Genomic DNA, 13,540 nt, shown 5'->3' on the forward strand with positions numbered 1-13,540 from the left:
GCAGCCTAAAATTTAAAAATATATATAATAAAAACAATGTAGTTGAGTAATAAATTTGATGTACAAAATCCATCCCTAAAAACACCTATACAGTGGCAAAAGGGTTTTCATGTTTTCTTCTTCATGTTTTTCCACGTTCTAACTAATTTGCAAAGCACATGAAAGCTGAACAATCCCCACATGGCTCTTGCTGGCACTAATCATCTTTATCCTTATCTAGAGGATTCTGCCTCCCATCTCCCCTAACTAGTTAGATGGAGACTGAGTGTCCTCTTTGCACTGAATTTGGTTCATCATTTGAATGCGATTTACCTTCTGTCCCTCTCCTGTAACGAGGTAACACCGTCCCAGCATAAATTGACAGGAACCAACATTGACTTGACACCAGGGACGTAGCAGTTGAATATAATCCTTAAAGGCATAAAAGGTGCTTTGTGATTAGAGAATGAATATGAGATAACCATTCCCAAGTTCTTTTTTTTTTTTTTTCCATTCCCAAGTTCTTCACAGAGGGAAAGAGGATAGTGGTCAATCAACACAAAAGGTGTTATTTACTAAAATTATCTGTAAATTAAAATCTCATCCTATTAATCTATTCTTGTATTAGGTTAGACACTTTAAAACAGCAAACAGGACTCCAGTAACACCACCACATGTAAACACACATACGCTTTTCCAACTAAGCAATTTTCCAGCTTTTGTTATTTACTGGTTTAATGACTAGATGACTCCAGTAAATGATTTACATGAAGACAATGGTACCTTTGTTTTAATATAAAGAGAACCTAACAGGATTAAAAAAGCAAAACAAGATACTCTAAAAATAGTTAGGAATGACATGTTAAGAGATAAGTAAAGAAAATGTTTCTGGGGTATGTTTTGCTGCAATCAAGTTTAAATTATTTGTGGTTCTTACTATTAGACAACTAAGTTGCAGGTAACATTTATAAACAAAAAATGTCCAGAAATCACCTTCTTTAAAAGAATGATTAAACCTGAAATATTCAATAGTACTTACCTGCAATTGTACATACTGACAATTTCCCATCAAACATTCCAGAAAGAGACAACCGGGATTGCTAGGCCATCTAGTCACTGGATAAGGAGATTTTTTCTAATTTTTGGGCAAAATTTAAAAATATTTATACATATTGGACATCAAACTTCATGCAATGACTTAAGGTAGAGAAAAAAAGAAGGTAGAGAAGATGGCAGAGTACGTGTTCATTCCACATAACTACGTAACCTTAATATTAGACAAATACAGTTTAAAGGTTATATACTAGAAGCCTAGTCACCTACCTAGCTCAGAACTCCATTAACTATGGGCTAAACCATATATTTTATCCCTGGGCGATCACTCCCAATTCTGATATACTGCTCGTACTGCTGGTGCCAGTGGATAGCACTGCTGATGCTGGGTAGCACCTACCACAGTGTGTGACATATGGAGCCATTCAATAAATACTTGAACATATAATATTTTATTTTATTTATTTATTTATTTATTTTTTACATATAATATTTTAAAGGGATCTAGGTATTAACATTTGTGTACCAATAAATCTGGCTAATTCCTGAGGAAATAAAACAAGATAAAATAAAAATTGGGATATCTGAAAGTAAGTATCATCTCGTTTGGGCAATAAACACCCAATCTCATTAAAAATCTTCATTATATAGGGAGAATAAGAGCCTTAGGCTGTTTAGATAGAAAAAATCTTTTAACTGGCTTTTATTTTTTAAAAACAATTTGAGAGAGAGAGAGAGAGAGAGATGCAGCATGCACACATGGTGGGAGGAACAGAGGGAGAGGGATGAGAGACTCCACAAGCAGATTTCCTGCTGAGTGTGGAACCCGATGCAGGGCTTGATTCCAGGACCCAGAGATCATGACCTGAGCCAAAGTCAAGAGTCAGCCACCTAGCCAACTGACTGAGCCACCCAGGAATCCCTAATTGGCTTTTAAATAAAAGGATACAAAAGCTGCAATAAATAATTGGTAGTTGCAGTAATCATCTCAGGCCAGTTCAACCCAGTTTGACTCAGAGGTGCCTTTGGTTGAGAGAAGAGATGAGATATGATATGTTTTCTCGCGACTTCTTGGAAGAATAATTCCACAATTGTTTGAGGGCTAGATACTTAAAAATAAAAAGTTATGACAATCATCAACTTGTGATAGAAGTGTCAATTTTCAATTAAGATAGTCTACCAATTCATTTTATCCTTGTAATAAAGAACATAATTTCAAAACATAAAATGCATTATGGGTGTAACAGCAATATAATAAAAGCAATTTGTAAAGTGTGAAGTACTATACAAACACAATAAAAAGCCACTTAACACTGTACTCATTTTTCTTTTCACTGATCTCATTATACCTAAGCTTCTTCCTTAGGGAGTATTTACACTAAATATGGTCTCAAGATTCCAAGTTTTGTTTTTTTCTTTAAGATTATTTATTTATTTATTCATGAGAGACACACACACAGAGAGAGAGAGAGACAGAAACAAAGGCAGAGGGAGAAGCAGGCTCCACTCAGGGAGCCCAACGTGGGACTCGATCCCGGGTCTCCAGGATCATACCCCCGGCTGCAGGTGGCGCTAAACCACTGTGCCACAGGGGCTGCCCAGATTCCAAGTTTTATACCAAAATAATATAAAATTCTCCAGAATGGTTCTCAAGTATGAGAGATGACATCTTTTAAATATTTATTTAGATTATAAAAGCTATCACGAACTTAGTAAATTTTAAAAATAATTTTCTTGAATTAATCCTCAGAGCATCAACATATAATGGAAAAGCAGCAATACATACATAAGGCAACACCCTTAGTTTATGCCTGATTTAGGCTTCACGGGGTTTCATGAACATCCTGTAATAACCCTCAGACCACAGCTTGGTTATAAACCTCCCAAAATGAAAGCAGAGCCTACCTAATCTTTGTGAGGCAGAGGTGGCAAAGGACCACCTTAATGAATATGCAATAAAAGCCAAATTTAAAATCAAATGTATACACAGTCTAATCCTTACCAAATTTATTTGCCATTACAGCACCAGAATCAGTTAGTTCCAGTACTGACAAGTGTTGGAGATTGGACTCCCTGTGAGAAAAGAGAAAAAGACAGCAGTTCTTCTACACAAATATTACAAAGTTTCCCAACAACACTGTTCTTTTAATTAATGAGTTGCACATGAAAGCTCTACTGAAAGCACATTACCAAACAGGATAGTTTATCTTATTGAAAATGTAATTCTTGCAAATAATGGCTTTTCCTTTTTCTTTTGGTTATAAAGGAGCTCAGCCTACTTTTAATAACTAGTACGTTTCTGTGTGTGGTCTAACTTGCCCTGTGACCTCATCTATTTTGCCTTCAACAGGATTTATCTTTACATCAAACACACACAAATATGTAATAATTATATACCTGAAACTCATGTAACATTGTGTCAACTATAGTTCGATTAAAAAAAGGCATAAAAAATGAGTTTCTAAGAAAAGACAAATTTTAGAAATTATATTTTCCATCTCTACTTCAGAATAAACATTTTTTTCTTTTCAAAAAACCACATACAATAATGTATACTTAGTATTTTGATTCTTATAAGCTGCCTTTGACCTTTGGAAAATGAAGCAGCTAAACGTTCTCTGAATATTATAAGCACATAACTGCATTATGTTTGAGATTTTTTTAAGACAATGAAAAAAATACTCAAGCTCACAATTTATTTTAAAAATAATCAAAATAATGAAACTCACAATGTGTCAACTGGAACATCAGTTGCCAGGCATTGACTTCCCCACTTAATGAGATAATAAGATAAGAGTAGAGGCGTTGTTCGGTGTAGTAGGTCTTGCTGGTCTTGAACTAGCTGACCAGCTCCCAAGATCACCTATACATGATAGGTAGGTAGGTAGGTGAGACCATACACAGCAATTAGTGATGATAACTCTTAAGGTTCAGATAAAGGTAAAATAGATAGCAAACACAGTTACAAAGGGCATACAAAAAGCAACATATGTACATAAAGGCAACACACCTATTAAATTTTAGAGTAGCAAAAATATCTACCCAAACATTTAACAGTACAAAAATGCTGATGGTGAAAGAGAAAAAAACAAAGGTGTTAACTTTCACTGAATCTTTGAGCTTAGAATTCAAAAATAGGAACAGGGAAATCTAAGACCTTCCTCATGCTACTATTTTTAGATAAAAATAGTTGTGAACATAGAGGAAAATTTGGCATCATCATCATCAAAAGCCTTAAAAGTGGGCATAGCCTGTGACCAATTCTAGTTCTAAGAGTTTATCTTAGAGATATAGTCAGAGGTGTACAGATATTTACATTTATGAAAAAAAAAAAAAAGGCAACAAACAGGATGGCCACAAACAGGACTGGCTGAATAAAACTGTGCTAGGTAACTACATGTGAAAATACTGATAAGCTATGTAAGGTACAATAAACTGGGGCGTCTGGGTGGATCTCAGAACCCTGGGATTGTGATCTAAGCTGACGGCAGATGCTTAACCAACTGAGCCACCCAGGTGCCCTTGTTATGTATGTTCTTTTTTTTTTTTTAAGTTTTATTTATTTATTCATGAGAGACAAAGAGAGAGAGAGACAGAGAGAGAGGCAGAGACACAGGCAGAGGGAGAAGCAGGCTCCATGCAGGGAGTCTGACGTGGGACTCGATCTCTGGTCTCCAGGATCACGCCCTGGGCCAAAGGCAGGGGCTAAACCACTGAGCCACCCAAGGATCCCCTGTTATGTATGTTCTTAATCTGCAATTTTAGGTATCTACTAAAGGTCAAACGTAATAGAGCAGTGAACAAAGACAAAAGACTTCTCACAGAGCTGACATTCTGCTCTGTGTTAAGTAGATTTTACAAGTTTCCCTCTAGCAGTACTTACGGCATCTCCCAGCCTCATTAACAGATGCTGTAAGATCAAAAGGTCTCGGCAGATGAGGAAGCGAGTACTGGCAATTTTACACACACCTCTGCACACAATACATGCTGCCGTGTTGCCACCATACAGCTGGGAAAGATTCATTCGAATATTCAAAGGCTGAGCTATAATTAAGAGTAAAAAAAAGGAAAAGAATGTAAAAGGAGTTAAATTATTTTCTCTAAATCAAAGAGACATGTTTGTTGTCATTCACCTGGATTGAACCCCTTTTCCATTTCCACTTCTGTCTCGTAATCCATTTCCCGCACAAGTAGTCCAATGGCCTGGATTGGGTTCTTGATCTCCTGCAGCTTACTGCAAATATCCTCCATCACATTTTCTCTAGAAGGATAATTAGAAAACTATTACTACTGAGAATATGTAACACAGACTCTATAAGTCTTGTACGCTAAACGCTCTAAGGAACAGAAAGACCAGATACTTTTACTTCACATAGCAAATTTTTCCTCATTTTTTTCAGAAATAAAGACAAAATGCATGTGAGAAAATACTTTTATGTTTTAGAATTTATAGCTCAGTTAAGAGTTAATAGACTAATTTATTTATTTATTTTAAAAAGATTTTTATTTGAGAGAGAGCCCAAGCTGAGGGGAGAGATAGAAGGAGAAGTAGGCTCCTTACTTAGTGGGGAGCCTGATATGAGGCTCAATCCTAGGACCCCAGGATCATGATCCAAGCTGAAGGCAGATGCCTAAGCAAATGAGCCACCACGGTGCTCCTAGACCATAATTTGAGTCTGCTTCCAGATCTGAATTCATGTGTTAGATTTTTTTGTTTAAAAATGGAGACACCTATTTAGTACTCATTTTAACTTCAAATCAGTACTTTGCATAGACTTGAATGTACAGTAAAAACTTGATTCTGGCACTAAAATTTGCTAAATTTCTATTAGGAAATGCACTTTACCCTAAATTCTCCTTACACATCAATAGTGATCAAATCTTCCAGAATCTGTTCTGCAGCCTTTTCTGGTGACTGTAGGTTGTAACAACTCATTTCCATCACTGCTGCCATATCCATAGTTACTGACTCTCCAATCAGCCGAAGGCATTTTATAAGACACATGACATCTCGAGCAATATCCACATCTATTAAGAGAAAGTTAACGTTCATGACTCAAGTCAATGAAAAGCCACTGATTTAGTATATACTAAAATAAAATATTAGTAATTAAATGCCAAGGATCTATCTGAGGTCTTGGAGATGCTTAGGCCTCTTCAGTTTTCCTTACTATATTTATATTGTGGTAAATTGACCAGGAAAGGTCATAGGGGCAATCAAAGTTTTTTTGCATCCACTTGAAACATAGCATAGGATTTATGTAGGAAGGGGCTTAAATATGGACACAATAATTATTATTACCATCAGATATAGCTGCCTCATCCTCTGCCAAAAGGTTCTCATCAGGCAGGAGATACAAATGATCCACTAAGGAGGAAGGCACAAGGAAAGACAGGTACCCCTGGAAATACAAATCTTCCAATTACACTTTTTTCAATGAATGTTTACAGGTATAAAAAATTGAGACCTGAATCTTATTATGAGGTAACACCAGACATATCCAATATGAAAGACACTCTGTAAAACAGGTATAGTCTTCAAAAAAATGTCAATGTCATGAAAGACAAAGAAAGGCTGACAAAAGCACAAGATTTACCTAAATAAACATGACAACCAAATATATCCAAGATCTTAGATTGGATCCTAGATCAGAAGAAAAATTACAGGCACATCTGGTAAAATCAGAATGTAATTGGACAATATCATATCAATATCGAATTACCTGATCTTTAAATTGTGCTGTGGTTATGTAAGAATACACTGTTCTTAAGATACGTGATAAAATACTTAAGGATAAAGGGGCATAATGTTTATGACTAACTCTCAAGTAGCTCAAGAAGAATAAATATGTATAGAAGGAAAGCATATGGAAGTTAATAAATGATGAATCTGGGTGAAGGGTATACAAGAGCTCTTTGTGCTACTCTTGTAATTCTTACAAGTTTGAAATCACTTCAGTACTTAATAAGGTACTTAATAAAATGCAAAAAAATTTAAAGTAATGTAGAAGACTACCTAAAGACAAATGAGCTATAATTCTAAAAGAAAAAAAAGGTGCTACAAGCTAACTACAACATATGACAGATATTCTGAAAAATCTTCTGAACCATCTAAAGGAGTTCTACATGCTTTAGTGCCCTTACTTTTTTCAGCAGGCACACCATGTTTGTGTGTGGATTCAAATGTAGGGCAAGAGGATGAGAGAGGGCTTCTTGGTACTGAAGACAACAGGCATAGAACTTGCACCAGAATTCCTGTTGTAAATTTCGAAACTCCTCCTGGGAAAACTCATACTCTGTCACACTTCCTTGGAGCTGGCAAAGAAGAAAAAGGGGTGGGGTGGGGGTGGGGGGAGATAGACACTCTTAATACCATTTGGGATCTTTCTTTCCTAAAACATAATCATCTAATATCATTTTACTCAGTTATAGCCAAATAAATATCCTTTACGCATTACACCCTATAGACTATACATCTCTCTAATTCTCAAAAGGTTTAAACATGTATACTTCCTACCAATAAGGTCCAGTGAACAATGTGAACAATTCCTCAGCACCAATCTACCCTAGATCAAGAAATTACCATTCTTTCTCTACCCAAACCTCACCTCGCTTTCAACAGCTAAAGTGACTTCTTTCTTCAGTTCACTCCAGGAAAGATCGGACTTCCTCTCAGTTCCTCGACAGAAAATCTAAAATTAAGAGACATTTTAGAGTATTATGTACTACCTAAAACTGAATGAAAAATATTTCAATTTAGAAGGCACTGAGGCATTCTCAATACAATAGAAACTGAATATAGCTGAAATACCCATCTATTTCTTTTTTAAGATTTTATTTGTTTATTCACGAGAGAGAGAGAAAGAGAGGCAGAGACATAGGCAGAGAGAGAAGCAGGCTCCATGCAGGGAGCCCAATGTGGGACTTGATCCTGGACCCTGGGATCAAGCCCTGAGTCAAAGGCAGATGCTCAACTGCTGAGCCACCCAAGCATCCCAATACCCATCTATTTCTAATACTGTAAGTAATTTCTGTATGTAAAAAATCACAAGTTTGAAATCATTTTTCTTTCTTTTTTTTGAAGTCATTTCTGTAGACCAGAGTAAACCAGAGATATACATGAATCTGACAGAATAATAACGGTACAGTTGGATTAGAAAGAGAAAAAACCTAGAAAGACTATTGCTCAGCTAGAAGGCAAATATAAAATGATGCTCAATACACACAACCAAGACTGGCACAAAAGCAAGCTGGAATTGGTCTTGTGGCTGGTCACTCTACTAGAAATGACTACTAGAGGAGAGCATTTAACAAATGCCTTAGAGATTGATTATTTACTATTTCAGTGTGCAAGAGATAGCATAACACATAAATTTAATTGTTAGCAAATAAAAAGTCTGATGGAATGAAAAGAAAAAAAACCTCTTAGGAGAGAGTGACCATGTCACTTTGAAGTTTTAGCAGAGGGAAAAGAGAAAACATCCAATAAGCATATATTTAAGAATGTGTGTAAAAGAAAAGTCAAGGGTCTAGAAGGGGTATCACTTGAGAGAAAGTTAAGGAACAGGGTGTATTTAATCTGGAGAGAGACAATATGGAAGGATTTCTAAAATATTTGACTAGTTGCTTTTGAGCAAAGAGACATGTTTTAGGAAGTCCCCACCAAAAGGATAAGGACTAAATTTGATCCAATACTGGGAAGAGCTTTTATTTTTTATTAAATATTTTATTTATTTATTCATGAGAGACACCAAGAGAGAGAGGCAGAGACAGGCAGACGGAGAAGCAGGCTCCTTGCAAGGAGTCCGATGTGGGACTTGATCCTGGACCCCAGGATCATGAGGCCCTTAGCCGAAGGCAGACACTCAACTGCTGGGCCACCAAGGAATCCCTGGGAAGAGCTTTTATTTTTTTATTTTTTTTATGATAGTCACAGAGAGAGAGAGAGAGGCAGAGACACAGGCAGAGGGAGAAGCAGGCTCCATGCACCAGGAGCCCGACGTGGGATTCGATCCCGGGTCTCCAGGATCGCACCCTGGGCCAAAGGCAGGCGCCAAACCGCTGCGCCACCCAGGGATCCCTGGGAAGAGCTTTTAAATGACACAGCTTGGGAACAGTAACTCACAGAGGAGCCCGTGAGAAACTCATCACTGGAGGCAGAGACAATGAGAAGCTGAACAGCTGCTGGAGAAGCCTCAGCAGGGTTTCTTGGTGTAGAAGGTTGGGTGAGAAGATTCTGAGGAACCTTCCAATTCTATGAGTGATTACTCTATTTGCAATCCGTGAAGTCAATGGCAATTTAAAGAAGCCAAAGTGACTTTAAAGAATCCTTTTGTAAAGCATTAAGCATCTCTTAAGGCATGTGACTTTTGAAGATTAGATTTTCAGAGGTTTTTTGATTCTGAACTAAGTCAGACCTTCACTGTATTAACAAAAGGGCAAAAATAGAGTACCATCAAAACTAAGAAAACATCTGAAATTTATTTCAAGTACTGAGATTATATGTAGTATAGTATGGTATCTTTTTATAATACTATAAGCACAAATTTCTTTTTTACCACTGGCATGCTTCACTAGTCATTGGGAAAGTACTTAGAGGTCTATCTCCCTGTTGGGAGTCTTTACTTAATGGAAACAAATTTTTTTACAATCACGCTAATAAACACATGTATCTACAGCTGCAAAAATAGGTTTGGTGTTTAGTGTATATAAAACAACAAAAGTTAACAGTAATTGTTTTTTTAAAGATTTTATCCATTTATTCATGAGAGACACAGAAAGAGAAAGAGGCAGAGACAGGCAGAGGGAGAATGCAGGGAGCAGGGATGTGGGACTTGATCCTGGGACTCCAGGATCCACCCTGGGTGGAAGGCAGGGGCTAAATCGCTGAGCCACCCAGGCGTCCCAACATTAATTATTAATTACACAATGATAATGACAAAATAAGAGGTAGTTTTAAATAAACATTAAGTATTTTCTTGCTGACCTGTAAAGCTTTACATAAAGCTGCATTTATGAATCGTCCTGGTGTAAATAGATTCTGCAAATACATCTCCTGCAGAACAGTAAAACAAAAATTAGTATTATTTTAAAAAAATTAACACCAAATAGATATAATTTAGAAAATTTTGAAGGAAGAATTCATCACATTAGCACCAACATTTGAGTTTCCATTATATGAACATGGCCTTTCTATATTTGAGCAATACCAAGTATTAGAGTAGTTCTATTCACACTGAGGAGACTGCAGTGCCTCTGAGTCAATTAGGCATGCTATAAGAAATCAGTGTGTTCTTCATGGAGTACTTCATAGAGTTCCACTGGGAAACAGCTTGTCAAATGCCAACCTTAAGTGGGAAAGGCAAACCCAGTTTATTGGTGATACAGGAAGAGAACAATTAAACTAAACTGGCTTCTACACCATCCACAAAGTGTCTCACATATAAAAGAAAAGAAACCAAGAATAGGCATTACATGTAAAAACAAATAAAAATTTGCAATAAGCTGTAGCTAGGGAAATGAAGTAGAAAGAAAAAAAATGGTTAGTTGTATGTTGCCTAATTATTTTGCCCAAATTTTTAAATCAGATTTGCCAGGAAGTAGCAAACCTGACTGACCTTCATTCAAGTTTCTTTCTTTCTACTGAGGTTCTAGGGAATGACCTAGGGCCCCTCACCTTCAACCTCATTTTATTTTATTTTATTTTATTTTTTTCTTTAACCTCATTTTAACATGAAGACATCAACTGACAGTTTTTGCTTCTACTTATCCTGAAGGTAGCTCTCTGAAAAACAGGGAGATTGGCCTGTTTTGCTTGCTATTGTATTAAAGTTCTTTTCTTTCTTTTTAAAAAAGATTTTATTTATTAATGAGAGACACACAAAGAGAGGCAGACATAGGCAGACGGAGAAGTAGGTTCCCTACGGGTAGCCACAGGCGGGACCCTGGGATCATGACCTGAGCTGAAGGCAGATGCTCAATCGTTGAGCTACCCAGGCATCCCTAAAGTTATTTTCTTCATAGCATATATTGCTAACAGAATTTATCTGATTTCTAGTTTATATGCATATACCAACATGGTCAGTATAGTGGATACTTAGTGTTCATGTCTGCCCACGATCCACTTCCCTTCTTTTACTAACTAATCCCTAGCTTTCTCTGGGGAACCATTCCTCCTTGACCCATACTCAAACTGACTTTATCATCTCCACAGGAGCAAAAAGCAGGTTGGACAGGTTTCTCATGCCAAGCCAGATTATTCTATTCCTTCGGCTCACTATGTCAGAAATCAGCATGGCTCAAGCCAGGTAAATGAGTCTATTTCAGGACCAGGGACAGAGGCTCTCTCTTTCCCCTGGGGTTGTTAAATTCATGGAAGGCACATACTTAGGGAACCTGCCTGAGAATAAACCCATCAAGGAGGAAAGCAGAATAGAGACAAAGGAAAGATTAAGCTCTGAAAGCTTGTTTCAGCCATGGCTGAAGCTAGGTAATTCTCAGCTTCTCAAATCAATAGGTTCCCCCCACTCCCTTTTCAAAGGTTTTATTTGACAGAGAGAGAGAGAGAGAGAGAGCAAGAGAGAGAGAGCATGAGCAGAGAGAGGGGAGGCTCCCCACTGAGCAGTGAGCCCGACTCAAGCCCGATCTCAGAACCCTGGGATCACGACCTGAGCCAAAGGCAAACGCTTAACCTGAGCCATTCACGTGCCCCAATATATTTTCCTTTTAAGCCTAAGTCAGTTTGAGGTTTCTTTCACCTGCAGCTGAAAGAACTCAGACTAATACAACTGATTCTTCTCAAACTAATGATCAGAGTAAATCATACCCTTATATAAAACTTTAATGTTGCTTACTCTGGGGTCTTGATCATCTCTGAGAATGATCTCTTCCTCTGGCAGAGAGTGCATAAAAACCGAATTCCATTGACCTGCAGCATTACTACAGGGAAACAAAAAAGGCCATCAGTCTACATAAAAATAACTAAAAGCTTATGCTGTTAATTTTTTTAAAAAATATTTAATTATTTATTTGTTTGAAAGAGAGGGAGGACAAGTGGAGAGGAGAGGCAGAGGGAAAAGCAGACTCCCTGTGAGCAGGGAGCCCAATGTGGGGCTCAATCCTAGGAGCCTGAGATCATAACCTGAGCTGAAGGCAGATGCTTAACTGACTGAGCCACCTAGGCACCCCTGCTGTTGATCTTTCAAGTCTTAAAATAAATAAATAAATAAATAAACAAACAAACAAACAAACAAATAAATAAACAAATAAACAAATAAATAAAACTTATTTTCAGTAGTCTGTCTTTACAGAAGTATCTTAGTTTAACAGGCATCCTCCTGAAATTAAAACACTAATCACAAATCTACAAATAATAGCTTACTTATAGTCTACATTTACTATATATTAGACACTATGCTAGATGTAGTTAAGGGTATTACTCATGTAAGCCTTATGGTAACTCCGAAGGATGTTTTAACCCCATCTTGCAGATGGTGAAAGTGAGGCTTAGAGCATCTCACAGCTACTCAGTTTCACAACCAGACTCAAACTCTCATCTGATACCAGAGTCTTTGCTTTTTACCACTTTGCTTGAATGCTATCTATAAGGAGTACTCTCATATTTTCTGAGATGTGGCTCAACTATTCCTATAGTTCTGTTCTAGAATACAGGATTAAGAGAGATCCCTAAGGTTTAATTAGTTTAGTTAAGGCATTAAATTGTATTCCAGAGAATCCTACACAAATTATTTCAGGGGTATACCAATGTTTGATTCAAAATTATTTCTTTAATGTAGTTTGTAACTACTAAAACATTTTATACTATTATCCTGTACACTAAAAATATTAGAGACCTAATATACATAATATTAGTTATTACCAACACGTTAAGTTGTGTTAAGGTTTGAAAAGCACTATACTTATACATCAATTTCTCTTCTTATTAGAAAACTGAGAACCCAAAGGGGCTGCAACATCTTTTGGAAGTTGTGGCTGTCAGAAACATTCTGCTCAGAAACAAAGAAAAATCCCAAATTACAAGTATTTCGGGTACATGCCATTTCTCTCAAGAAATATGGTATTTTCGGGATCCCTGGGTGGCGCAGCGGTTTGGCGCCTGCCTTTGGCCCAGGGCGCGATCCTGGAGACCCGGGATCAAATCCCACATCAGGCTCCCGGTGCATGGAGCCTGCTTCTCCCTCTGCCTGTGTCTCTGCCTCTCTCTCTCTCTCTCTCTGTATGACTATCATAAATAAATAAAAATTAAAAAAAAAAAAAAAAAAGAAATATGGTATTTTCTTTATCTCATTCCAACCCTAAGTATCCTTCATTTTGTTCTAAAACCAAAAAGTAAGAAATAACACAGAATAAAAAAGGAAGTTTCAGAAAACAGATAACAGGCGAACCCAGGGCTGAATCCTTTCAATGCAAACACTTGACTTTGGTTACATAAAAAGCTCTGCTGTTTTCTAAGTATCAAACTCCTTGGGGTGAGGCAGCATGACAGAAG

The 13,540-nt window shown here is 37.1% G+C and overlaps 1 protein-coding gene across 1 annotated transcript in view; it reads right to left on the reverse strand.

Moving 5' to 3' along the window:
* NUP160 (nucleoporin 160) overlaps positions 1-13,540 on the reverse strand; it is a 47,970-nt gene that overhangs the window by 18,590 nt on the left and 15,840 nt on the right. The window contains exons 10-22 of the mRNA XM_072758961.1: positions 11,886-11,970; positions 10,019-10,087; positions 7,641-7,724; positions 7,177-7,347; positions 6,335-6,434; positions 5,895-6,060; positions 5,166-5,293; positions 4,916-5,076; positions 3,762-3,895; positions 3,035-3,105; positions 1,982-2,141; positions 1,019-1,088; positions 313-411 (exon numbers count right to left, since the gene is read on the reverse strand). Of these exons, the coding sequence (XP_072615062.1) occupies positions 313-411; positions 1,019-1,088; positions 1,982-2,141; positions 3,035-3,105; positions 3,762-3,895; positions 4,916-5,076; positions 5,166-5,293; positions 5,895-6,060; positions 6,335-6,434; positions 7,177-7,347; positions 7,641-7,724; positions 10,019-10,087; positions 11,886-11,970 (1,498 nt within the window). The remainder of the gene's footprint in view (positions 1-312; positions 412-1,018; positions 1,089-1,981; positions 2,142-3,034; positions 3,106-3,761; positions 3,896-4,915; positions 5,077-5,165; positions 5,294-5,894; positions 6,061-6,334; positions 6,435-7,176; positions 7,348-7,640; positions 7,725-10,018; positions 10,088-11,885; positions 11,971-13,540) is intronic.

Source organism: Vulpes vulpes, chromosome 5 (assembly GCF_048418805.1).
Source record: "Vulpes vulpes isolate BD-2025 chromosome 5, VulVul3, whole genome shotgun sequence".
NCBI lineage: Eukaryota > Metazoa > Chordata > Mammalia > Carnivora > Canidae > Vulpes > Vulpes vulpes.